This window comes from Macaca thibetana, chromosome 1 (genome assembly GCF_024542745.1).
Source record: "Macaca thibetana thibetana isolate TM-01 chromosome 1, ASM2454274v1, whole genome shotgun sequence".
Taxonomy (NCBI): domain Eukaryota; kingdom Metazoa; phylum Chordata; class Mammalia; order Primates; family Cercopithecidae; genus Macaca; species Macaca thibetana.
This window is the reverse complement of record NC_065578.1, coordinates 58,706,017-58,730,580: the sequence shown is the minus strand read 5'-3', so window position 1 is coordinate 58,730,580 and position 24,564 is coordinate 58,706,017. Positions and strand designations below refer to the sequence as shown.

The window sequence follows — 24,564 nt, the reverse complement described above, 5'->3', positions numbered from 1 at the left end:
AATGGGGAAACAATCTCTACCTTGTAGGCTTATTGTGAGGAGCAAGAGATAAAGTCTGAGCAGTATCCGGTAGAGTACTTGGCACATAGGGACGCACATAAGAAATGGTCATCACAGTAGTACCAGTCAGAGTGGTGGTTCTACTTGTTCTAATTAACAGTTATTATTATTTTATTATTAGAAATGAAGCCTAGTTGAAGTTTAAAAGTCACAAAAAAGAAACAAATTCCACTTTACCAGGAAGTAATAACAGGGAAAGAAATGTGTAATTAGATTACTGGACATCACTCCCTCTAGGAATCCCTTTTAAGTCTCAATTTTAGGCCCATTTTACGTTTTTCCAAAGCCTTCCATACATGGCACAAGTAATTGTAACTGTTTATTTACTTGTCTGTTTTCTTTACTAGAATGCAAATTCCCAGAAGTCCACTTCTCTCTCATAGTCACTGTCTAAACCCATGAACTAGTAAAGTGGGTTGTTGATAAATATTATTAAAGACTTTCCTTGTTCAAAGTTTGTTACTTGCTCACATTTTAAGGGTCAAATTAAAGAGCAGAGTGGATCACGTTTAAATAGATAGGCCATCCTTTATAACACAGTGATAAGTGTGCACAAAGCATGGGCTTAAGTCACGCATCTCTCATTTAACTGTGTAGCTTTCAGAATGTTAGGTAGTCTTGTAAGCCTCAATTGTCTCACCTGACAAATGGAACAAAATGATAATATGTGCAAAGTTGCTTTAAGAACTGAGTGTAAGATAATAAATATCTATTCTTGAATTTAGAATACACTGGTCTCAGCTGTTTGCTGTGCAAAATGAGGGTACACATACCTGTCCTAACTTTACTACAAAGCTGCAATGAGGAGCAAATTCTATAATGAACATAGCTGTGTTTTGTATTAGTCCATTCTTGCATTGCTATAAAGAAATACCTGAAACTGAGCAATTTATAAAAGACAGCGTTTTCATTGGCTCAAGGTTCTACACACTGTATAGGAAGCATGATGGTGTCTGCTCGGCTTCTGGGGAGGCCTCAGGAAACTTACAATCATGGCAGAAGGTGATGGGGAAGCAGGCACGTCACACAGCCGGAGCAGGAGCAAAAGAGAGAGTGGGGCAGTGCAACATACTGTTAAACAACCAGATCTGAAGGGAACTCATGCACTATCATGAGAACAGCACCAAGGGGATGATGCTAAACCATTCATGAGAAATCCACCACCATGATACAATCCCCTCCCACCAGGGTCCCCTCCCACACTGGGGATTACAATTTGCATGACATTTGGGTGAGGATCCAAACCATATCATGCTTCATGAATCAAAAGTTTACAAATGCAATGAATCACTGCCAAGAAGTATATTTCTTTGTCCATCATGCTACATTTAGTATATATACTACTTATAAATAAATGCTCCTCCCAAATCACGTTAGCTAAAGTCACAGCCTGTCTACTCTGTCTTCTAGAACACTGATAATGGTGAGACATGTAATTGGCATGTTTTATTGTTAACTGGAACAAACTATATGTTGTTCTAGGGAACGAACCAAAGGCCCTTTTTGCAAAACTGGCTCAATAAATTCTTCCATTAAAAAAGAAAAGAAATTCAAAATCCTCATTTTGGCCTGGCTCTGAAACTGAAATGAGCACTTTAAACCAATTCAATATCTGGCCTAGATGAGCAATTTAAGCCAATTCAACATCTGACCAAGAATCCAATACTGGTAATCAAAGAGTTGTGCTAAACCAAGGAACAAAGCTTGCTCTTGGCCAAAACTTGGTAATGTGATGAAGGTAAAAAGGAGGCAGATTTCCAGACATCTAGAAGAACCCAAGCTTTTGCTCCTGCAGAAATGAGCCAAGTATAACTATTGTATAGGGACAATTGCCTTTGAATGAGAAATTACTCTCTCTCTCAGGTGTAATATTCATTCCTCAGGGAGGGAATGCCATTCATTCATTCACTCATTCACTAAATATGCATGTGTTAAGGGTCCTCCATATGCAAAGCACTCTGCAGGCTGCTGCAGTAGGAGTATGAAACAACAGCGTGCCCAAAGAGTTTACAGATTAGTAGACGAGCAGTAGAAGAGGCAGATTAGTAGGTGAGGCAATCTGGCACAGAGAAACCTGTGTGTGCCAGATTATAAGCGTAAGACACAGTGGGGGAAAAAAGGGAGTGCTTAAGTCAACTTGGGAAGTTAGGGAGGGCTTCCCAGAGGAGAACAGGATTCAAGATTTGATGGATAATCAGGAGTTTGTCTGACAGATAAAAGCAACTGAGAGAAGAAGGGCCTGAGACAGAAATCAGGTTGTTATTGCCTTTCAGGACAGTTGGGATGCTGGAGCCAAGAACAGAGCTGGAACAAAGTTAATGTTATTTTTATAAGCTAGAAAAATATCAGCAGCAGGAGCCCTGGCCAGAACTACCCCCACAAAGTACAAACAAAGCTACTCCTATCTTCTGACTGTCTGCTGGAGAACTTACTAACCAGCACCTTAAGAACAAAATGTTCTTTCATCATGATTTTTATTCCCACAAAGTCCTTCCTCCTCTTTTTCCAGAACTGGGAAAAGCATGGGTTGAGTTTTGCTTGCTTCTTTGATCTTTATCCTCCCATCCCAGGCCTTCCTTGGGAATGAAAGTTCAGGGGTATTTCTCCAAAGCAGAATGCTGACCCCTCATACTATTCAGAATGTGGGGTCTAAAGCAGGCCATGCCAGGTCAGCATTTGAAGTGACTACAGTTGTCAGGGTTTGTTGGCGAGAGGCCTGGATGGCCTCTCCCTGGATGGCAATTCCGAATCCAAAGCTGGTCTGTACTGACATTCAGAAATCTCTTAACATAGAGTTCATTTAGCCAGTTCTTGAGGGTATTTCTGACCTCAACCTATACAGAATCACAAAGTAGTGAATCCTGCATTCTGCTGTCTCTCACTCTCTCACTGCATAAAAGGAAACAAACGTTCTGAGAAGCACCATATTTGTAGGCAGAGACAAAATCTAAATCCAGAACTTAAAATTCCATGTTGAGTGCCCTTATCATAGCATCACAATATGTCTCAGGGATTAGCTGTCCCAAACCTATATTATTAAGCTACAAACATGCAGGCAGGAGAGAACAATGAGAATTTTCTTTCCAAAACGAATGGACTTTGCCTGATTTGTTCACTGCTGATAATCTCCAGTGCCTAGACCAATCACTGACAGGTTGCATTCACTCAATTATATTTAGTTAATATAGAGTTGGACCCATGGACAACCTTTTCAAGACTTTCAGGCCTCTGTTCACCTCTACATCCTAATAGGGGTATAGGAAGGGCAGAAATGAGAGGAAACATTTGCTCCCAGGCCTCCTATCTTTTTTGATATATCCTAATCTTGGATTGGCTGTAAGGTGAAGGGTAAAGGAAGAGGCGTAAGAAGGCATAATAAGGATAAAACATAGTCAACATACATTAAGTAAGTCTGTACTATCCCATCATCATGGACTAGCACCTTCCTGTGCCCTTCCCAGCCACTGCCGGCATCTAAGTTCAGGCCTTAAAGAATCCAAGGTTCTATCTTTCCATTTAAAAAACAAAACAAACAAACAAAAAAACTATTCTATCTTTCCACTAACAAAAATATGGGGGAAAGTTACTAACTTACTGCATTAGTCCGTTTTTATGCTGCTGATAAAGACAAACCTGAGACTGGGAAGAAGAGGATGTTTAATTTGATTTACAATTCCACATGGCTGGGAGGTCTCACAATCATGGCAGAGGACAAAAGGCACGTCTTACATGGTGGCAGCAAGAAAGAATGAGGAAGAAGCAAAGGCGGAAACCCATAATAAACCCATCAGATCTTGTGAGACTTACTATCACGAGAATAGCATGGGAAAGACCAGCCCTTATGATTCAATTACCTCCCCCTAAGTCCCTCCCACAACACGTGGGGACTCTGGGAGATATAATTCAGTTGAGATTTGAATAGGGACACAGCCAAATCATTATCATTCCGCCCCTGGCCCTTCCAAATCTCAGGTCCTCACATGATTTCAAAACCAATCATGCCCTCCCAACGATCCTCCAAAGTCTTAACTCATTTCAGAATTAACCCAAAAGTCCACAGACCAGTCTCATCTAAGACAAGGCAAGTCCCTTCCACCTATGAGTCTGTAAAATAAAAAACAAGCCAGTTACTTCCTAGATACAATGGGGGTACAGGTATTAGGCAAATACAGCCATTCCAAAGGGGAGAAATTGGACAAAATAAAGGGGTTGCAGGGCCCAGGCAAGTCCAAAATCCAGCAAGGCAGTCAAATTTTTAAAACTCCAAAATGATCTCCTTTGACTCCAGGTCTCATATCCAGTTCACACTGATGCAAAAGGTAGGTTCCCATGGTCTTGGGCAGCGCTGCCCCTGTGGTTTTGCAGGGTACAGCTTCCCTCTCAGCTGCTTTCCCAACAGTCCTCCAAAGTCTTAACTCATTTCAGAATTAACCCAAAAGTCCACAGTCCAAAGTCTCATCTGAGACAAGGCAAGTCTCTTCCACCTATGAGCCTGTTACCCAGTACCAAAGTTGCATCCACATTTTCAAATATCTTTTCAGCAACGCCCCACTCTACTGGTACTAATTTACTGTATTAGTCTGTTTTTACGCTGCTGATAAAGACATACCTGAGATGGGGAAGAAAAGGAGGTTTAGTTTGACTTACAGTTCCACATGGCTGGGGAGGTCTCATAATCATGGTGGAGGGCAAAAAGCACCTCTTACACGGTTGCAGCAAGAGAGAATGAGGAAGAAGCAGAAGCGGAAACCCCTGATAAACCCATCAGATCTTGTGAGACTTATTCACTGTCATGAGAATAGTATGGGAAAGACCAGCCTCCATGATTCAATTACCTCCCTCTGGGTCCCTCCCACAACATGTGGGAATTCTGGGAGATACAACTCGGTGGAGATTTGAATGGGGACACAGCCAAACCATATCACTTAAAGCATTTACATTTTACGGGGAACAAAAGGCTTAAGCCAAAGCTTCTAAGGGTAAAACTTCTGCCACTGAATATCTCTGTTTAGGAAAAAGATGAGGGTCATTGGCAGTCTTCCCTCCTGGAGGACATAGTGAGTCCTGGGCAGGAGTGAGAAGGTGGGTTTTGGCATGTCCCTGAGGGAAGTCTGGGAAACTGACAAGGAAACTGTAGTGTCTGCAGCTCTTCAAGCAGCAGTTCTCTTTCTTTCAGCATATGCTGGTCCCAGCCAAGTGCCTGTCACCCAGGTAGGGGTGGATGATTGACACTGTCACCCCAGGGATAATTTTTAAAGCATGATAGGGAAAGCTTTTGTGGCCTCACGCATGATCTGGAATGTCAGGATTGCTAGGGCACAGAAACACTCCATGTCTTTCTAGACCTTAAGTTCTCTCTGTGCTTGTACATAAAAACCAAAATCTTAGCATTCCAATCAAAAGCACACATTGCTCACAATGAAAAGTATTTGGAAAGAAACAACCTTGCCTGTAATCAGAACTACATCACATAGCATTCAATCAACCTACATATATTATGAGTTGTTTACTAATTCTTAGGCACTGTTTTAGATCCTGAGGACAGAGAGATGAACAGGACAGACATGTTCATAGACTGATGAGAGCGATATTACTCTGGAAGTCCATGTAGTATGTAGAACAAGGCACCATTTAATAATCTGTTGCATAAGAAGGCAGATTAATCTTTACTATTTAAAGCCATCTCACTTTATTCTTGCCTTAATGTGACTATTCATTTAATAAACTTATAAGCAGCTATAGGAGCCAGATATAGGGCTTGGCATGAAGGATACAGGACAAATAACCTAATATTCCTGCTCTCAAGGAGTTCACAGTCTAATGGAAATGACAAGCAGATATATTAGAAATTACAATGCAATATGATCATTTCTTCAAACAGTTTGCTGAAAAAAGAATAATTTCGAGAATTTCTAAATACACCTGAGTGTTTCATGGAAGGCTATGCAGAGCAGAAAGCATCTGATATGGGTCTTGCAGTTAGAGGAAGAGTTAGCCAGCTGGAGTAGTGGAGGACCAATCATTCTGGGCAGAGAACATGTGTGCCAAGTCACAGAGGTGTAAATGCATGGGCACAGTAAGGGCAGGGTTGATGGAAGTGTCTGAAAGTATACACACATAAAATGGAAACACAGCTCAACAAAGCAGTGCCTTCCCTTACTTTGTGAAATGTACTCTGATGTTTTCTACTTTGTTCTATTCAATTCTGTTCCATTCTGTTGTGCAAATTCAGTGGTCATGTCCCGCTAAATTGATCTCATGAATTATAAATCATAGTTTAAAACAAAACACTGTTAGAATGAAAGGCTAGGGAAAAAATATATGGCTATAGTTGAGACGAGAGATGCTGAGAACCAGAACAACCTCCCCTGCAAAAAACACACCACCTGCAATAAGGATGAGGAAGACGATAGTCATCATTCTTTACTGTAATTCTTTGTTTCCCTGTGTGTTTTCCTATTAAAATCTGGGGAAGAGACCTTGGTTTTATTTGGTTTTGTTTTAAGTTCACTGTCTCCTAGCACCATGCCTGGACATGGTAAGTGTTCAACGGGTGTTTTGGGAATGAACAAATGAATACATGAATGAAAGGCTTGAGAGTTATGTAGAAGATAAAATCAAGACTACAAGCAAGGAACTGGATATAGGACATAAGCCAAATATATTATTAAAATAAATCTATGAGACTTATATGGGTTTTGGAGTACCATTACAAAAAAACAGTAGAGCTAAGTGTGGTAAGAAATTAACGTATCTTTTCTGAATTTTCAGTAAACAAAAGAACTATGCAGAAAGTTATTCAAATAAATTTTTTTCTATTGCCATGTATAAAGAAATTAATACAATTATAAATAAATTTTATCATTAATGAAAAGTTCTATAATTCTATCCAAATGCCTAATCTTGAACACCAAAGTCCTTGACCTTTGCTTTAAAAACAGAAAAGGAGTGTCATCGGTTCTAGGGAATATTCCATTTGAATACAGTTTTGGCTGTAGGCAACAAATAAAGAGATTACCTAGTCCTCCTGCATGGGCATCAATGAGTGAAGCTGCAACCGCAATCCCAGGGAGAAGGCCAAGGTCTCTTGCTGCCTCTGGTGTGAGCCCATTTCCAAGAGAAGCTCCAGGAGGTAGCACTTGGTTTCCTGGGTAGACATGAGAAAAAACAAACACATCAGTTTGAAAAACACAAAAGTAAACAGAGGGTTTTATTTAAGAGAAACTCTTTGCTCCCTCCTCCCTCCTCTGCATTTGCAAAGATAAAAACCATGCAGTCATCAAGAGGCCCTTTGCTCATCCAGTGACTTTGGTGTACATGCTTGGTACCTATGGGTCATGCTCTGGGGAGCTTTACAAACCAGGAGCTCTAAAGCATCATTCAAACCAAAGATTCTGAAAATGGAAAATTTCAAAAGGAATATAAACACAGTAGCCTCTTAAATACAAGGTTCAAATGCTCAAACCATTCCAAATGGGCTTCCTAACATGGTAGATCTACAAACCTACTTAAATGCACATGAACCCATGTGTTCATACATGCATACACCCTCTCTAATGAACATATATTCCTAAGTCAAGAAAACTTACTCTTGAGTAGCTTCCCTGGCAGAGGATAAGGGGAAAGAGATGTACTTTGCAGCAACAAATAATTTGTTAAAAATTTTTTCTCAGCTGGAAAGGACACTCCAGTCTAAACCTTTGCAAATTTTACAAGGCTGCCACTTGCACAACCATATAATACAATTTGAATGATGTTCTTTGGAGTTGTGCAATGCAGTGACCCTGATTTTTCAAGTGACCTTGAATTCTTGCAATCAGTCAGGCCTTCAGTTAAGAATTTATTGATTGTCTTGCTTTGTGTGGGTGCTGTGGGGCTGTAAAAAGCAGTCCTTGCCCCCAACCTAGTTAGGAAGACAAGATAAGGACACAGAGAACCACGTAAGACAGAATAGAATGAAATGATCCATCTGCTCCTAGGTGTTAAACAGAGTCTGAGCCCTCTTTCATCCCCCAAGGAATTCTATAGTATTTCTGCACTGCAGGGAGGGGCTAGGAGTTGACTCATAGATATACTAAGATCCCTTTGAGCTCCAAGATAGAATCTGGGTGCATGATCAGCAATTTTTGAGTGCTAAGATGCCACTTGTTAATTGTTCCATGGAGCTCAAGGGCTGGGCAGAGGTGCTCCAGGACCTCTGGGGATAGAGGTGAGGGTGGAGGTTGGGAGAGGGGTCAGAGAGCGAACAGCTTAACCACCCTCCTCTAAATGGAACCAAAGCACCTCCACGACACCATTTTTATCCATTTTAAGTAAAGAGCTTCTATCTGTAATTAAATATGAAAACAAGTTTAGATAAGAAAAGGAAAACTGAAACCTCTGCAGTGACTTCTAGGAGAACTTTGCTGTTCACTATGGCAGCCACTAGTCACATGTGGACTGAGCACTTGAAGTATGTCTAGAATAACTCAGGGACTAAATTCTTCATTTTATTTAGTTTTAACTTCAACTTATTCAATTCAGTTACTGAAAAACTTTTAATTATGTTTGGAACAACTTGGGCATGCAAATCTACTTTTTCTATATTAATTTAAGAAATAAAAATCAAGTATTTCCAACAAAAATACAGCATCCGAATTGAGAGGTGTTAAGCGGAAAATACACACCAGATGTCAAAGATTTCATCTGGAAAAATGAATGTAAAATATCTCAATAATTTTCATATCAATTCTATGTTAAAATAATAATTTGAATATATTAAGTTAAATAAGAGATATTAAAAATTAGTGTCACTTTCTTTAGCATGGCTACTGAAAAATTTAAAATTACATATGTGGCTCATATTACATTTCTATTGGACACTGATGGTCTGGAGGATAAGGTTAAGATGCTCAGAGGATGGGGCAGAGAAGAGGAAAATCTTAGTCTGTTTTGAATGTCAAAGTGGCAGAAACCTGGAAAAGAGCAGTGCCCTTGGCTTTGTACAATACCGTTCTGGACAATATCTAAATTATGTCACTATGTCTAGTATCTAACACAGGAGAGACTGCAGTCTGGTTTGCTGAGCACTTTCATGCTGGGGTCTGCACTAAGGACACAGCATGCATTTTCTCATTTCATTTTCGTATCACCCCTCTGTGAAGGATAACATAGTACCCATACTACCCCCATTTCACAGACAGATGGGAAAATTGTGGTTTATAGAAGAAAAGTAAACTCCCTAGTGACAGCCTAAGAGCTGAAGACAGGCCATGGGTTCTACTCTGACTGATACCCAAACCTCTGCTCTTATTCATTACATTACGTTTTGGAGTAAATGTTGTTTAAAAGTGCGTTCTGAATGGATGAAGGGATCAAGAGAAGTATTTTTAGAACAAGCATTATGTATGTTAAAAATAAATAAATAAATATTAAAAAAAAAAGAGCACCATTTAGAAATCTTGCCTACTAAATTGGCATTTTTAAAAAACGGTTTTCATAGGAAGGTCAAAATGGAAATTCTGTTCCACCTTCATCCCCAATCTCCGCAAACATAAAAGGTGTAATTTTTATAAAAAAGGTTCCAGACTGGATTAGCAGGGTGGGGCACTCTTCCAAGTTTTCTCTATAGTAATTTAGGAAGAAACCTTAGCTGGTAAAGGAGCTTAATTTGATTCTATGTCCTCTAGGCTCAGAACATGAGGCTGCAGACCGCTGCGAGGCAGAAAGTGTCCTGAGCATGCAGGCAGGAGATCCGGGTCTAATCATAGGCTGTTGGACCACAGGGATCTTCATCAGCAGAGGACGCGTCTTCGAGCAAGGACAGGAAAAAAGGGAGAAGGGGCCCCTAAGGGAACTATCAAAAGGGCTAGGTAAATTGGAACAGAATCTGGGGTGCGGACTGGTAGGGGGTGAGTGTTGAAGGACAGAGCAGGCTTGGGAGGCAGATAGGGGCAGAGGATGCAGCGCCCTGTAATCCATACTTAAGTGTTTGAACTTAATCGTGAAGCCCACTGTAAACCACTAAAGGAGCATTAAGCCAGGAGGAAAGCAATTAAACTTGTGTTTTTTTAAAGCACTCTGTGGCAGTATTATAGCAGAGGATAGACTGGGGTTAGGGAAAACAGTGTGAAGCTATTTCAGTAATCAAAGAGAGAGAGAAAATATAAGGATCTTCACTGAGGTATTAAATTGAGCTGTAGAAACAGAGGCAGACAGAAGAGATTCCATGGAACAAGAAATAACAGGTCACGGTGGTTGCGTGGATATAGGAAGCATGGTAGAGACTGAGATGCCATGGCCCAAACTCCCCTGTAAGGATGGAGTAAAGTCGGCAGACAGCTGCCAGATGTTCCAGGGCCTGCCTCAGTTGCAGAGAGCTGCCTTCCCGAGGTGCTGCACCTCCCAGGATGGCCAGCACCTGGTGACTTGGCAAAGCAGAGGCAGAAGGGCTCTGATGGATACCACTCACTCCAGAGACCATGCTGGGTTCACCAAGGTGCTGCAAGAATGCACCTTGGTTCAGCTCTTTTTCCTTTACCCAGTCCTTCTCTCTCTTCCTTCTTTCACAGTTGACCATCCTTAATGCCCCCCAAATCTGTCTCAGCCTTTGCTTCTGGAAAACCCAACCTACAGCAGTGAACCAGCCTTCTCCTCAATCCAGTGGTTAGGGATGAAAATAAATATATACAAGGACAAACATCCCTTCTTTCATTTGGAACCACAGCCTTCAGGAATAGGCTACCTGGACTCCAAGCAGGAAGGAGCTTTGTTTATTTACAGACCAAAATGAAACAGCTTCGCACGAGAGAAGATGGTAGACATAGGTGAGAATCCCTGAGAAATCACTGCTTCAAAATCACACTCTAAGTGTATCAGCCAGAGGTACACTGAGGACACTAGAGCTGTCAGAAGCAAACATTAGTGCCTCCTGACAACTTTTCCCAATCTAATCCTTGTTTGGCTTTTCTTTCACCATAAAATTAAATTATTCACAGCACTGCTTTTCCCAGAAATCAAGACTTCACTGCCTGAGCATTTGCAGTTCTTTCTAGGCTTCACTCAACCATTCATTCATGCATTTTAACAAACATTTCAGTAACAATAGAACTAATGATGGCCTGCATAGATTTCCATCTACCATGTGCTAAGATCTAGGTGCTGAGGTCTCATATTGTGGTTTGGGACAAAGACGATGAAAAACTAAGACTCTTAAGACCATGTAGAAAATGCTAGAAAGGTGAAATGTGTACATGGTGTTCCCAGAGAACAGCAGAGGGTCCAGTTAGGGTGGCTAGTAGAGTGAATACAGTCTTCAAGGTGAAGATGACTTTGAAGCCTGTGTGGAAAGGGAAGTTGGAGATTGGTGGTTTCAGTGCTGGCATGCTCTGGGGAAAGGGATGACAGCAGAGCAAAAAGTGAGTTTACTATAGGGAGCCCTGAGGGGCATGGTGTGTTTGAGGCATTGAGTATGTAGCAAAAAGGGGTCCAGGGAGGAATAGAGAACTGGAACAGACTGGACGAAAGGCAGCGGAGGGCTTCAGGCGTGGCCAGGCAATAAGGAATTGCCCAGAGGGGCATGACTGTGAGTGCTCAGATTGGGTTTTTAAGAAGATAAACGTGGCCAGACATGGTGGCTCATGCCTGTAATCCCCAGCACTTTCAGAGGCTGAAGTGGGCAGATCACGAGGTCAGGAGTTTGAGACCAACCTGGCCAACATGGTGAAACCCTGTCTCTACTAAAAATAGCTGAGTATGGTGGCAGTTGCCTATAATTCCAGCTACTCAGGAGGCTGAGGCAGGAGAATCGCCTGAACCCAGGAAGGCGGAGTGCAATAAGCTGAGATTGCGCCACTGAACTCCAGCCTGGGCAACAAGAGCAAGACTCCATTTCAAAAAAAGAAAGAAAGAAAGAACTAGATAAACACGCAGTGTAAAGTAAAGCTTGGGGAATAATTTTTATCTTTAAAACAGTCAAACCAAGTGAAAAATGCAGGCTGCAAAACATTATGTAGTATATGACTTCCTTTTGTTAAATTAACTTAAACGTGTCTCTCTGTAATTTCAACCTAAAGGTTTCTTCATACATAGTGACTGTAACCTAACTGGATTTGTAAACACACTGTAGCCTACTCTTGTAACTAGAAGTCGAGTCTCAGCCAATCACAGAAGACATACTTCAACCACCCACAGGCGGCCAACTGTTCAAACTCTGTTCAAATAAGGCCAACGCAGAGCTGTACCCTATCCAGCTGTTTCTGTACTTCACTTCCATTTTCCGTACCTCACTTCCCCTTTTCTGTCCATAATATCTCTTCAATCATGTGGCAGAGCAAAAGTCTCTCTGAACCTATTCTGGTTGGGGACCTGCCCAATTCATGAACCACTCTTTGCACAGTTAAACTGTTAAATTTAATTTGCCTAAAGGTTTTCTCTTAACAGTTTTAAGAACAACAACAATGAAAGTAGATGAACTATTTGTAAAAATACATTCCCAGGGGAAAAAAAATACAGAAAATAGGTTTTCTCTGGGTGGAGGAATTATGAGTGATTTTCTTTTTTCTTTCCTTTAATTTTTTTCCTATAATTTCTAATTGGTCTATATTTCTTGTGTAATTTTTTTTTTTGAGACAGAGTCTCACTCTATTGCCCAGGCTGGAGTACAGTGGCACAATCTCAGGTCACTACAACCTCTGCCTCCTGGGTTCAAGCAATTCTCATGCCTCAGCTTCCCAAGTAGCTGGGACTATGGGCACACACCAGCACGCCTGGCTAATTTTTGTATTTTTAGGAGAGACAGGGTTTTGTCATGTTGGCCAGGCTGGTCTTGAACTCTTGACCTCAAGTGATCCACTCATCTTGGCCTCCCAAAAGGCTGGGATTACAGGCATAAGCCACCATGCCCAGCCTCTTGTATAATATTTTAAAAGATGCTTTTCCCCCTTAAATCTGATCAGAATCCCACCTTGCCATTAAAACGAATGAACTTGAATTAAGGTATAGATTTGGAACTCCAAGATAAATTCAGAGAAAATGGCAAGATGCAGAATAGTATTCTGAGTATGATCATGTGATCTTTTTTTTTTTTTTTTTTTTTTTTTTTTTTTTTTTAAAGAAAAGGATACAAAAATGTAAAAAATGTAAGCACATAAACTTCCAGGAAAATCCTAGAATTTTGTCACAGCAGGGGTTGGGATCCAGCATGGGGTACTCTTTTCTAATGTTTGTGTTTCTTGTATCCCAAGACCTTGTATGTCTTTTGTGATCAAAACAAACTAGCTTACGTTGAAATAAAAACAAAATAAAGGAGAATACTGGGCACTTTTTCCAAACGCTGCTCCACAGTCTGAAGGCAGGAAAGAGACCCAAGGGCAGCTCACCTATTCTCTTGATTTGGCTGTCTCTGTCTCAGTGTACAGGCCCTCACCTGGGTATGTAAAAACACTATCACTCTGAGAGCTCCTAGGCTCAAGTCTGCTGAATTCCCATTAGGATGGGCAGATTCAGTCTGAGTGGTCAAAAGCTGGAATCTACAATTATCTGGTGGTTGCAGTCCCTCTTCACAGGCAGGGGCTCCTATTACACCAAATCTTCCCCTACCAGTTTTTCAATTATCTATGACTAATGAGCACTTTGGGAACAGTTTCAGACACACACATAATCCTCTTTCCTGATGTCAGCAGCAGAAATTAATGACTATGTGGACTGCTGGGAGACAGAAAATGCATTATAATGGTCAACAGAACTGTTATCCTCTCCAGGAAGGGGTAAGTGGGGGTGGGGTGTTGAATTAACTGGAAGGTTCAGTGTTCTTTTGTCTTCCTACATATATTGAGATGAAACCCAGGAGGAGAGTTGGTTCCAGACCCATGGAAATGTCAGGAAGTGCTTTGGGCATGGGTGGCATGTGACCCTGCTTCCTCTGTGCTTGGCACTGGGGGACCAGCCCCCAGCTCAGTTTTGCCAAAGTCAAGAGGCCAATCAGATTGACTGGGAGAGTACAAAGTGGCACCATACCTTACCAGCAGAGAGGGTCCTGGAGTCCTTTCAGACTGAACCTACAATCTTGTTTAGGGGTGGGGGAACAAAACTTTATGATAGCCTCATCACTCACTACAGAAATGTTTAATGAGTACTGGTACATGCCAAGCAGTGTTCTAATGCTAAAAATGCATTAAGGAACAAGATAGATAAGGCCCCTATACTCAAGTTGCTTACTTTCTGGTAGACACTATTCCCATCCAATACCTCTTCTTATTCCATCTTGTAGTCAGTACATCTTGTAAGCACCTATGCGATTTGGACTGAGTTTTACATAATGTTACATCTCTGGCCCTATAGTCTGGCCTATAAAAGATGTTTAATAAAGAAACACACACATATTTTTAATCCACCTTAAAAATTATGACCCTTATGTTATGTTTTATTTTGTTCCCCTATTTATATCTCGATCTCTCTTTCCCACTAGACAGAGAATAGTTCAAATTATTTATCTCTGTATTCATTTCCCCTCAGCACAACGTCCAGCAGTGTCTAGAACATAAGTTCTCAGCAATGTTCATTTAGCTGAACTTAGTTTTTTTAAGAAAAGAGATCATGAGACAAAGATCAATCAATTTAGACAAAAACATTAAACACACACTCACACAGGAAGCTGAGTATCGGTTGGGAGAGTAAAGAGAAGAGACTGTTTTAACTCTTGATCTTGAATGCTACTGGGACAAGAAATGTGTTTTTTAACATAATCCTACCAGTAATAAACACTTTCATCTCTCTATCTTATTACAATAGAGTATGTCAAGGCTGTTTAGGGAAAAACTCTGAAACCATGCTTTTCCTCTGGTCTTACACCACAGCAATCACCCACATAGAAGGTGACTTCTATGACGAAATGTGTAGGAGTTTCTCCCGACCACTAAGCAAGCACTTAATTCTGTAGCAGACACCAGCTGGATGTCCTCTAGTTCAATTCTGACACTGTCTACTTGGAGATTGCATCAGATATCACAGATTGAAGGCTCAGTCTCCAAGAATGCCCCCAACTCCACACCCCAGACACCAGTGGCAAGTTCAACCTTCCACAACTTCTGAACTACTGACTTCAAGTTGGGGTTCTCACAACCCCATCTTCGGGTTTGATTAATTTGCTAGAGCAGCTCACATGACTCAGGGAAACATGTGTATTGGTTTATTATAAATACTACTACAAAGGATACAGATGAACAGATGCGTATGGCAAGGTAAGGGGGAAGGGGCACACAGCTTCCATGCCTTCCCTGGGCACTCCACCCTCCAGGAACATCCATGTGTTCAGCAATCAAAAAGCTTTCCAAACCCTGTACTCTTGGGTTTTTATGGAGGCTTTTTTACATAGGCATGATTGACAATCATGTAAAAATATGATTGGACAAAAAGCACATGATCTAAACCCAGCAAGGACTATCTGTTCAGACTTTTCTTGGCCTCTCTGTGTAGCATTCTTTCTACTAGGGTATGGGGCAGGACCCTCCCTGGAATGAGGGTCTTCTGATCCATAATCAAATTAGCATCCTACCTTGGGCAGGTGAAGAAGGACCAGAGGGGTCACTGAGAGAGACTTACCTGAGGCCTCAAGTGCCCCAATGTTATAATAAGGACTATGGGAGTTAACAAGGAATCATGGGCAAAAACCTATCTCTCTATATATTTTATATATATGTATAACATATATATATGCATTTGTGGTATTATTTTATATATATATATATTTTCACCCATGATTCATGACTAACTCTCATAGTCCTTATTATATATTTAATTAAAAATTATATTTAATTAAATATAACATATATTTAATTATATCTATATAATGTCTGTGTGTATATATATATAAAAAAAAATAAAACACAAAAGCCAATGCATATACCTAGAAAACAGGTGATCACCAGCAGGCCCAAGAATCTTATTACACATAGCAGATGCTACAGTGGCAAAATATTGTAGATACCACCTTTCTAGTGAAACAGAGGTTCTCAAATTCTCTTTGCCTGGTCAAGTCCGGTTCAAGAAGTCCAACAAGCAATGGGTAACTATTGTAGGTCTGTGTTCAGAGGAGTGCTGTATACAATTTGTATTTTAACACAATAAATATTATAATAGTAATAGTGCTCATTTATCAAAACCTGTGAACTTTCAATCACTGCTCTTCTTACTTTTCAGTTGCTATCACCTTCATTGCTAACACCAAACCAATAGTATTAGAATTAGATTTTATAGTAATAGAATTAGATTATCTACATGAAGAGTCTATGGTATTGCAAACTATTATTTTACAGTTGTAGAAACACAAGCACAGAAAGATTACATAATTTGTTCAAAGTCACTATGTAATGGGACATGGTCAGGATTTCAACCCAAGAATCTCTGACTCCATGGTATGGCACCTTCCTACTATACCATGTAGGTTAGAGAGTGCAGGCATAGAATGTGGTGGGTAAAAAAGGAAGACCACCTCATTTGCAGGAGGCACCCCTGGTAGGTCCGTCTAGGAACAAAACCACAAGAATCATGAAATCTGAACATGCTGAATCTTTTAGCTTCTCCCCCTCCTCACCTCTCATTCTTTCTCTGTTCCAAAAACAAGAGACACAGGATTTCAAATGGCCCATACAGACCATCAACTTCAGTGTATACACTTTACAGTAGAGAAAACTGAACCCAGAGAAGGAGGTGGCTTTCCTGGAGTCAACCAGTTGTGGGAGCAGAGTCTAGATTAAATCCAGAGCTCCTGACTCAAGGAAGGTTTCTTCCAGGTTGCCAGCACTCCCTGCTATAGCAGCACCATCCTGCATCTTCCCTCACCTGGAGTAGGAAGCTCATCTAAGCCAGGGCAATAAGTTACAAAGAGAACAAGGGAGTTGGCAAAAATTCAACAGATTCCAGGGGTGTGGGTGGCCAATTCTGAACTATTCAGAGCATAAAGCATAGTCTTTTTAGCTTGAAATCATCATCCACTTTGGCACCCACAGTGACCCAATTCTCTAGATAATTGCCGGTGCCCTATTTTGTTCTCACCCAGCCTAAGGCCACATGCAAAAAGCCTTCCCTGGGTAGATAGTAATTAATCACTCTTCCCTCTACAATCCCACAGCATGTTTTTTGGAATTACATCACTCTATTCTACATAATGGCTTTTCCCCTTGTGCTTCCCTCTTCTAATTTAGATTATAATCGCCTTGAGGGCAGAGCTCTTTTTGTAGATAATATATCCATAAGAGGCAGGTGGTTTAGCATAGCACTTGGGAGTTCAGGTTAGGGGGTGGACCGACTTGGATGGAAGTGGTGGCTTTATCATTCACAGGGCTTGTGACCTTGGGCAAGTGATTTTTACTTCCTTGCAACGGTTTCCTCACCTGTAAAAAGGCTATAATAATGTTATTTTTCTACCAGAGTGGTTATGAGAATCAAGCAAGATAATGCAAAGAAGCATTTTAGCATGTTGTCTGCCACATGACAAATGATAGACAAAAGTCAGATAAAATTATTGTTATTATGACTCCCTATTCCCAGCAATGCGTATTGGACATCGCCTGACACATGGAGGGTACTCAGCTCATTCTGGCTGAGCTTCCAAAGCTTGAGGAGAGATCCTTGATGTTACAGCATGTGGAGATATATGCTTTTGGGGTCAGGAGAGCAAACTGTAGAACCTGGGAAAGCTGTTAAAATATTCACAGTGGTGGAATTCAGTTTTCTAGCACAAAAAGTTTCTCCCTATGGTCATGTCTCCATGGCATGCCTTCAGAGGGAAATGCTTTAAAAGTGCAGAAGGTGTTCTCTTTGGAGTTATTTTAAGAACAAAATGCTTGTTTCAAAAGGAAAATTTATTATTTTGTCAGCAAAATACTTGACTGCTAAGATGTCCAACGCTTTTAAGACCCATGCAAACAGTTCTACCATGGAGAGTTACCCCACTTCTAGGAAAAGGAAAACTTGGGAAATACATGAAAATACTTTAGCTGTCATTGTGCTAAAAATATTACAAGGTTTAAAGAGTGGTTTCTACAATTTTGCTTTGTTTTTTTTTTTTACAATCTAATACAAAGATCACATAAAGAAAACTAGGGATTTATATAGGTTTCTCAATTTTTTACCCTGTCTCATTTACTCATTAAAAGCAAATCTTACAATCAGGATTTATTTGACACAAAATTGTATCACTAAAAACATAGGGAGGAGAGGATCTCAAAATAAATGATGTTCGTTTATAAGGTAAATACACTTCCTTTTATGACCTTATGTATTTACTGCATCACACACCAGTGAACACTTTGTCAAGGGCCAGTATTGGTTTCTAGTCTGGACTACTGTTTGCAAACTGCTGACTTACAAAATGATAACAGCCTCCTAACAATGGGTGAATCTACAGGATGTCAAACAGCAACTCTCAGGTGAACCATTCAGTCAGTGGGTCTGGTGTTAACCATACAGTGCCAAACATCTGGTGATCTGAAGACATCTGGGGCTTTCCTATCATGTAGACCAAACATGATTCAGGTAATTGACACAATTTTTCACTTCCCAACCAGATGTCTTACTCGTATAAAAATGAAGCCCAACTTGTACTTTCATGTGCAAATAGGCTAGACATAAATTCACCCCTGGAGGGCAGGATTAATTGCTTATCCTCAATGAATGCTAAATTACATATTATTTCTTCTTCTATTTCCAACTATTTTACCTTTGAAGAAAGTTTTCTGCTATTGTTTTGAAAAGCATACATTTCATCTTAGAAATGATGTGGTTTCTTCCTCATTTTTTTTTTTTTTTGTTGTAGTTGTTGTTGTTAAAGAGGCCGTGTGCTACAATGAAAAGAGTGTGATCTTAGAAGTCAGGATAATCTGAGTTCTAATTCCATGCACCTACTTCCCCAAACTTTAAGGGCCTTGGAAAAAAGGCACTTAAAATCCCCGAATTCAGTTTCTTTGCAGATACATATCATAAAAACCATCTATAAGAGGCACTGTGAAGATTTGAGATCGTTTATTCCTATAGTATGTATTGGGTGCTTGCTCTGTGCCTGGTACTGAGAGACCATGGAGAACCACAGCGTCTGCCTGTCCTCCAGGGGTTCTGTCAGTAACAAAAAAACCTCATGCTTCACACTGGAATGACAAATGTACCATAAAACTAAGGTGGTATCTTTACTCAGGATTTTAAATAAAATTATGAGCAACTCCAAATGTTGCTGATCCTTAAAGGTGAATATCAAGTTTTTAAAAGGAAGGATGTGTCTGAAACCTTTCCTCTTCCTTAAATCTACTTTCAAGCATACCCTGGAATTTGCTCTGATCATGTTTGTTTAAAGAATTCATGTGGTTATCAATGACCTTCCACCTTCTATGCCGTTGTCCTGACAACCAAGCATTTACTAGACAGAATATGGAAAACAGACAACAATGTGTCTCTTCAGTCAGGGTGGGTAGGCAAAAATTCAACAGTACAGAGAAAATCAAATGACTAGGGTCTTTGTGTTTGAAATCCTTAAAGGGAAATACAAATAAACATATATATATACACACACACACACACACACACACACATACACACATACATTAATAAAACAGAGTAAAGACTTTACAGAGAATTTAACTGGGCAAGGAGAAGTTGCTATGCAAGACTCATTTGTACTTTAATAGCAGCTATGTTTCAAGAGCCATGTCACAGGTAATGTACATAAGGAAGAAGGGCTAAGTCTGTTGTTACTGTTGTTCAGTTACCCTAATAAGACGTTAGGTTCTTTTCCTAGCTTATGTTTCACCAAAGCCAGAAATATCTCAAACATATGAAGAAATGGAATATGACTATTTTCTTAAACTTTTTTTTTCAAGAACCAAAACTTTTTTTTTCCAAATGAAATCTTTTATAGCACTCTGGTACAGCAGTCTCCCCTTATCTGCAGTTTCGCTTTCCATGGTTTCAATTTCCCATGGTCAACTCTAGTACAAAAATATTAAATGGAAAATTCCAGAAATAAACAACTCATGAGTTTTAAATTGCACACCATTCTGAATAGTGTGATGAATTCTCACGTTGTCCAGCTTGGTCCCACCTGGGATGTGAATCATCCCTTTGTCCAGCAAATCCATGCTGTATGCACTACCTCCCTGTTGTCCACTTAGGAACCCTCTCAGTTATCAGATCAAAAAAAAACATAGTATACATAGGGTTCAGTACTACCTGTGTTGTTAGGCATCCACGGGGGGTCTTGGAAGGTATTTTCCATGAATAAGGCGGAACTACTATATATAATTATTCTCTGGTTCAAGCAAAGAATAATTATATTATTTATTATATCTAATAATTATATTATCAGGTGCTCTGGCACCTGAGGGACATCCAGATTTAGAGGGGCTGAGAAATAGAGATCCAAATCTAAATGTTAACCTATAGTGAGAGACTATCCATCCCAGAAGCATGAAAGAGGGGAGGGATGGTAATTTGGAACTGTAAAATAGAGCTCCTTGAGGCTTCTACTACAGTACAAAAGCAGAAGAAGCAGAAAAGTGTCCACTTTTAACCACACAGACAGTGACCTCACTCCTGAGTGAAGGAGGACACTGGCACTTGCAGTCCCAGGGGGAGGAGTGGAATTTGCCAAGTTGGCATTTAACCAAAATGCTGGAGTAAAATCCCTGAAGCCCTCACTCATGTTGACATGGAAATCGAGCAGAGAAAGATTCAAAACATGATGCCATAACTTAATGACACTTAAAGTTCTATCTAGGTCACCCAGTTGGCGGGGGAGGGGGCTCATACACATATTGGGAAAAATGCTCAACTGCTAGGATGGAAGCTTTAAGCTTTGTAAATCAAAGAAAATTGAATTTCTCTTTTTTTTTTTAAGTCTCATTCTTTGGACACAGGATCTAGGAGAATGATCAGGCCTTGGGCACAATAAAAAAGGAAGACTGGCTTGAAGCCCAGAGTGTTGCCAGCCTTCCTGTCCTCTTACTGTGGCCACAAGAAGAGTTCCCAGAGGAAGCACTCATGGCAGATGGAGCTGGTCGTGGTCTCAAACAGGCTATGGGCCTTGCTCTGGGTGGAGAAACAGTTGAACTATGCAGGGCCCCACCTTTTGGAGCTGTTTCGATGGACAGCCTTTGGGAATGGCACCACCCCTGGAAGCTGATCAAGGGTGGATATCCATGAGGCCATTCCACTAGGTCCTAGTTTGTATGGTGAGGATCGACTTTGTTTTAGAGCAAAAACAGAGATCATGAAGCTCTTATGCTCTGTGGTTTTTCTTCAATTGACAAAGATAATAAAACTTCATTATAGACAATTGCAACAATACAGATAGCAGAAAAAAAATTCCCCTTAATTTTTCTCTTCCCAGAGAAAACTACTAATATTAGAAAATATTAGAGAATATACTTTCAAAATACTAAGATACACACATATTTAATCTTATGTAAAAGAGATTGTATAATTATGCAATTTTGTGGTCTCCTTTCTTAACTCAATGGTATTTCAGACACTTTTCCTCATCAATGAGGACACACATCCTTCTTCAAAATGTATAATATTCTGTAATTCTAATGTGCCACATTGTTTAATCAATCTCTTAGTAATGGACAGTTTGTTTCTAATTTAAAAACAAAGACTTAGAGAGGAGAAACTTGGTTCCAAAGGATTATTACAAGGAGGGAGGGGAATTATTACAATAGGGAGAATACAAGGTCTGCAGGAGTCTCAAGGGTTAGGCAAAAAGGGTTTTTCTTTCATAGAGAGAAGAAAACAAGACGAGAAGAAATGGGGTATGGGGAGATGGAATGAAACTGATGTGCCTGGATAGTAGATCAGAGAATGTTTTACCCTGAGGCCAGCCTCCTTTTGGAGAGGGACCTATAAGGATTAATTATATGTGTCAACCTGATTGGGCCACAGGGTGCCCAGATATTTGGTCAGACATTATTCTGGGCATTCCTATGAGGGTATTTTTTTTTTATATACTTTAAGTTCTAGGGTACCTGTGCACAACGTGGAGGTTTGTTACATATCTATACATGTGCCATGTTGGTGTGCTGCACCCATTAACTCGTCATTTACATTAGGTATATGTCCTAATGCTATCCCTCCCCCCTACCCCCTCCCCACAATAGGACCCAGTGTGTGATGATCCCCTTCCTGTGTCCAAGTGATCCCATTGTTCAATTCCCACCTATGAGTGAGAACATGCGGTGTTTGGTTTTCTGTTCTTGCAATAGTTTGCTGAGAATGATGGTTTCCAGCTGTATCCATGTCCCTACAAAGGACACAAACTCATCCTTTTTTATGGCTGCAGAGTATTCCATGGTGTATATGTGCCACATTTTCTTAATCCAGTCTTAAAATGTCCACGGATAGACATTTGGGTTGATTCCAAGTCTTTGCTATTGTGAATAGTGCCGCAATAAACATACGTGTGCATGTGTCTTTATAGCAGCATGACTTATAATCCTTTGGGTATATCCCCAGTAATGGGATGGCTGGGTCAAATGGTATTTCTAGTTCTAGATCCTTGAGGAATCGCCACACTGTTTTCCACAATGGTTGAACTAGTTTACAGTCCCACCAACAGTGTAAAATTGTTCCTATTTCTCCACATCCTCTCCAGCACCTGTTGTTTCCTGATTTTTTAATGATTGCCATTCTAACTATCATTCTAACATTCCTATGAGGGTATTTTTATATGAGAATAACATTTAATCTGAGACTGAGTAAAGCAGATCGTCCTCTCTAATGTGGGTGAGCTTCATCCAAACAATCATTTGAAGGCCGGAACAGAACAAAAAGATTGTCCCTCTCCTGAGTAAGACAGAATCCTTCCTGCCTGGCCTTCAAACTGGGGAACAGACTTTCTTCCTGCTTCTGGACTAGAAATATTATAGATAGATAGATAGGTAGATAGATAGATAGATAGATAGATAGATAGATAGATAGATAGATAGATATCTCTATCCTATTGGTTCTGTTTGTCTGGAGAACACTGCCTAATTGAGGACCTTTAAGAAGCGGCTGCATGCTGGATCTGGCTGAGGGTAGGATAAAATTCAGGACATGAGATAAGGTCGAAATCTTAACCAAAGTTTGGCTAACAAGCATTTTGTTCCAATTGATCAGCGGGGCCAAGCAGTTGAGCTACTCACTTATAAGGCACAGATGGGGAATGTGACAGGTCTATGTCTGGCCATGTCATAGGTGAACAAGGGATGCACACCCATGAGTCTTACCTACATCACATGGGGAAGGGCGGTTCTTTGTAGTAGGCCACATCCCGGAACACAAAGTATGAGGGTATTTCTCAACCTTCACTGTTTTCTGGGTGCACAGGGCAAAGGTAAAATTCAACATTGTAATTTCTTATGACCCCCATTTCAAATAATACTATCAAGAACATCTTTGAATATGCATTCTCGCCCATGTAGTGCCATGGCTTATTTGAGTAGTTTAAGAACGGCAACTCTGATACCCCTCACTAATAGGGGTTGGGATAAATGTCCAATATCCTCCAGCCCAGTAGCTCACATCCTAAAGGTATTAAAAACCCAGGAAAAAGTATGAACACTTTTTTGTAGCCAGAAATATCAAATCTGAGACAATCTGAATCTCCTTCCTTAGATGGATGATTCCCAGGCTCCTTGGTCAGGTAGTGAGAGAGGGTAGAAGAAACCCAAGTATTGAATATAGGCACCCTCAGGTTCAATTCTGCTCCAATATTTACCAGCTGTTAGAAATTGGGTTATGTTCCTAATTTCTGTTTTTCTTCTCATCTAAGATGGGAAGAATAGCAGGTAAAATAAATATTGTCAAAATGAATAAGATGATGAATATAAAAAGGCCCAGCACACTGCATGGCACTTAATTTCCATAAATATTTCTCCTTCCACATAGAGGAAGTTACATAAAAAGCAAAAACTAGTATGAGGAAAGGGGACTAAGTTGTACTAAGTACTAACTTACCAACTGTGAACCAAGCATTGTACAATGTACTTTACAGCTCCAGTCTCATTTGAACTCATATTAGTCCTGTGATGGAGGGGAGGTCACCCCAAATTATAGGTAAAGAAACCAAAATGTAGGACAGATTTGTAACTTGTCTGAAGTTACACAAAACAAATGGCAGGATTCGAGTTTGGATCAATTTGCTCCAGTTACAAAGCCCATTCACTTTCCATTGGCCAATGAATGTGACATGGATGTCTGCTGGTTCTACCCTTTCCATATGGGAAAATGACAATATACCAAATGTTGTACTTGCAAATTCCATCAGTAAGATTCTACTTGGTAATCTCTAGGCTCACTCTCCAATAGAAGGTTGGTATTTCTTTCTCCCGGGCCTAGGGCTAATATCCCAGCCACAGACCAGCAGAGTACCCAGTGGATGCTCCAGGACCCCTGCTGTGTTTCTACCTCACATTTCTTCATAGGAATAATGAAGGCGCATGCAAAAGCTGCAGCAAAAGAGATACCAGCTCTAACAGGCCGAGATAATTCACAAAATGA

At 40.4% G+C, this 24,564-nt stretch overlaps 2 protein-coding genes across 15 annotated transcripts in view; one reads left to right on the top strand and one right to left on the bottom strand.

The window, feature by feature from the left end:
• MYSM1 (Myb like, SWIRM and MPN domains 1) overlaps positions 1 to 24,564 on the top strand; it is a 922,196-nt gene that overhangs the window by 59,083 nt on the left and 838,549 nt on the right. The window lies entirely within an intron of this gene.
• FGGY (FGGY carbohydrate kinase domain containing) overlaps positions 1 to 24,564 on the bottom strand; it is a 468,393-nt gene that overhangs the window by 223,593 nt on the left and 220,236 nt on the right. For all 14 annotated transcript variants that reach the window (XM_050804094.1, XM_050804057.1, XM_050804114.1 and 11 more), the window contains one exon: positions 7,079 to 7,207. In XM_050804094.1, the coding sequence (XP_050660051.1) occupies positions 7,079 to 7,207 (129 nt within the window). The remainder of the gene's footprint in view (positions 1 to 7,078; positions 7,208 to 24,564) is intronic.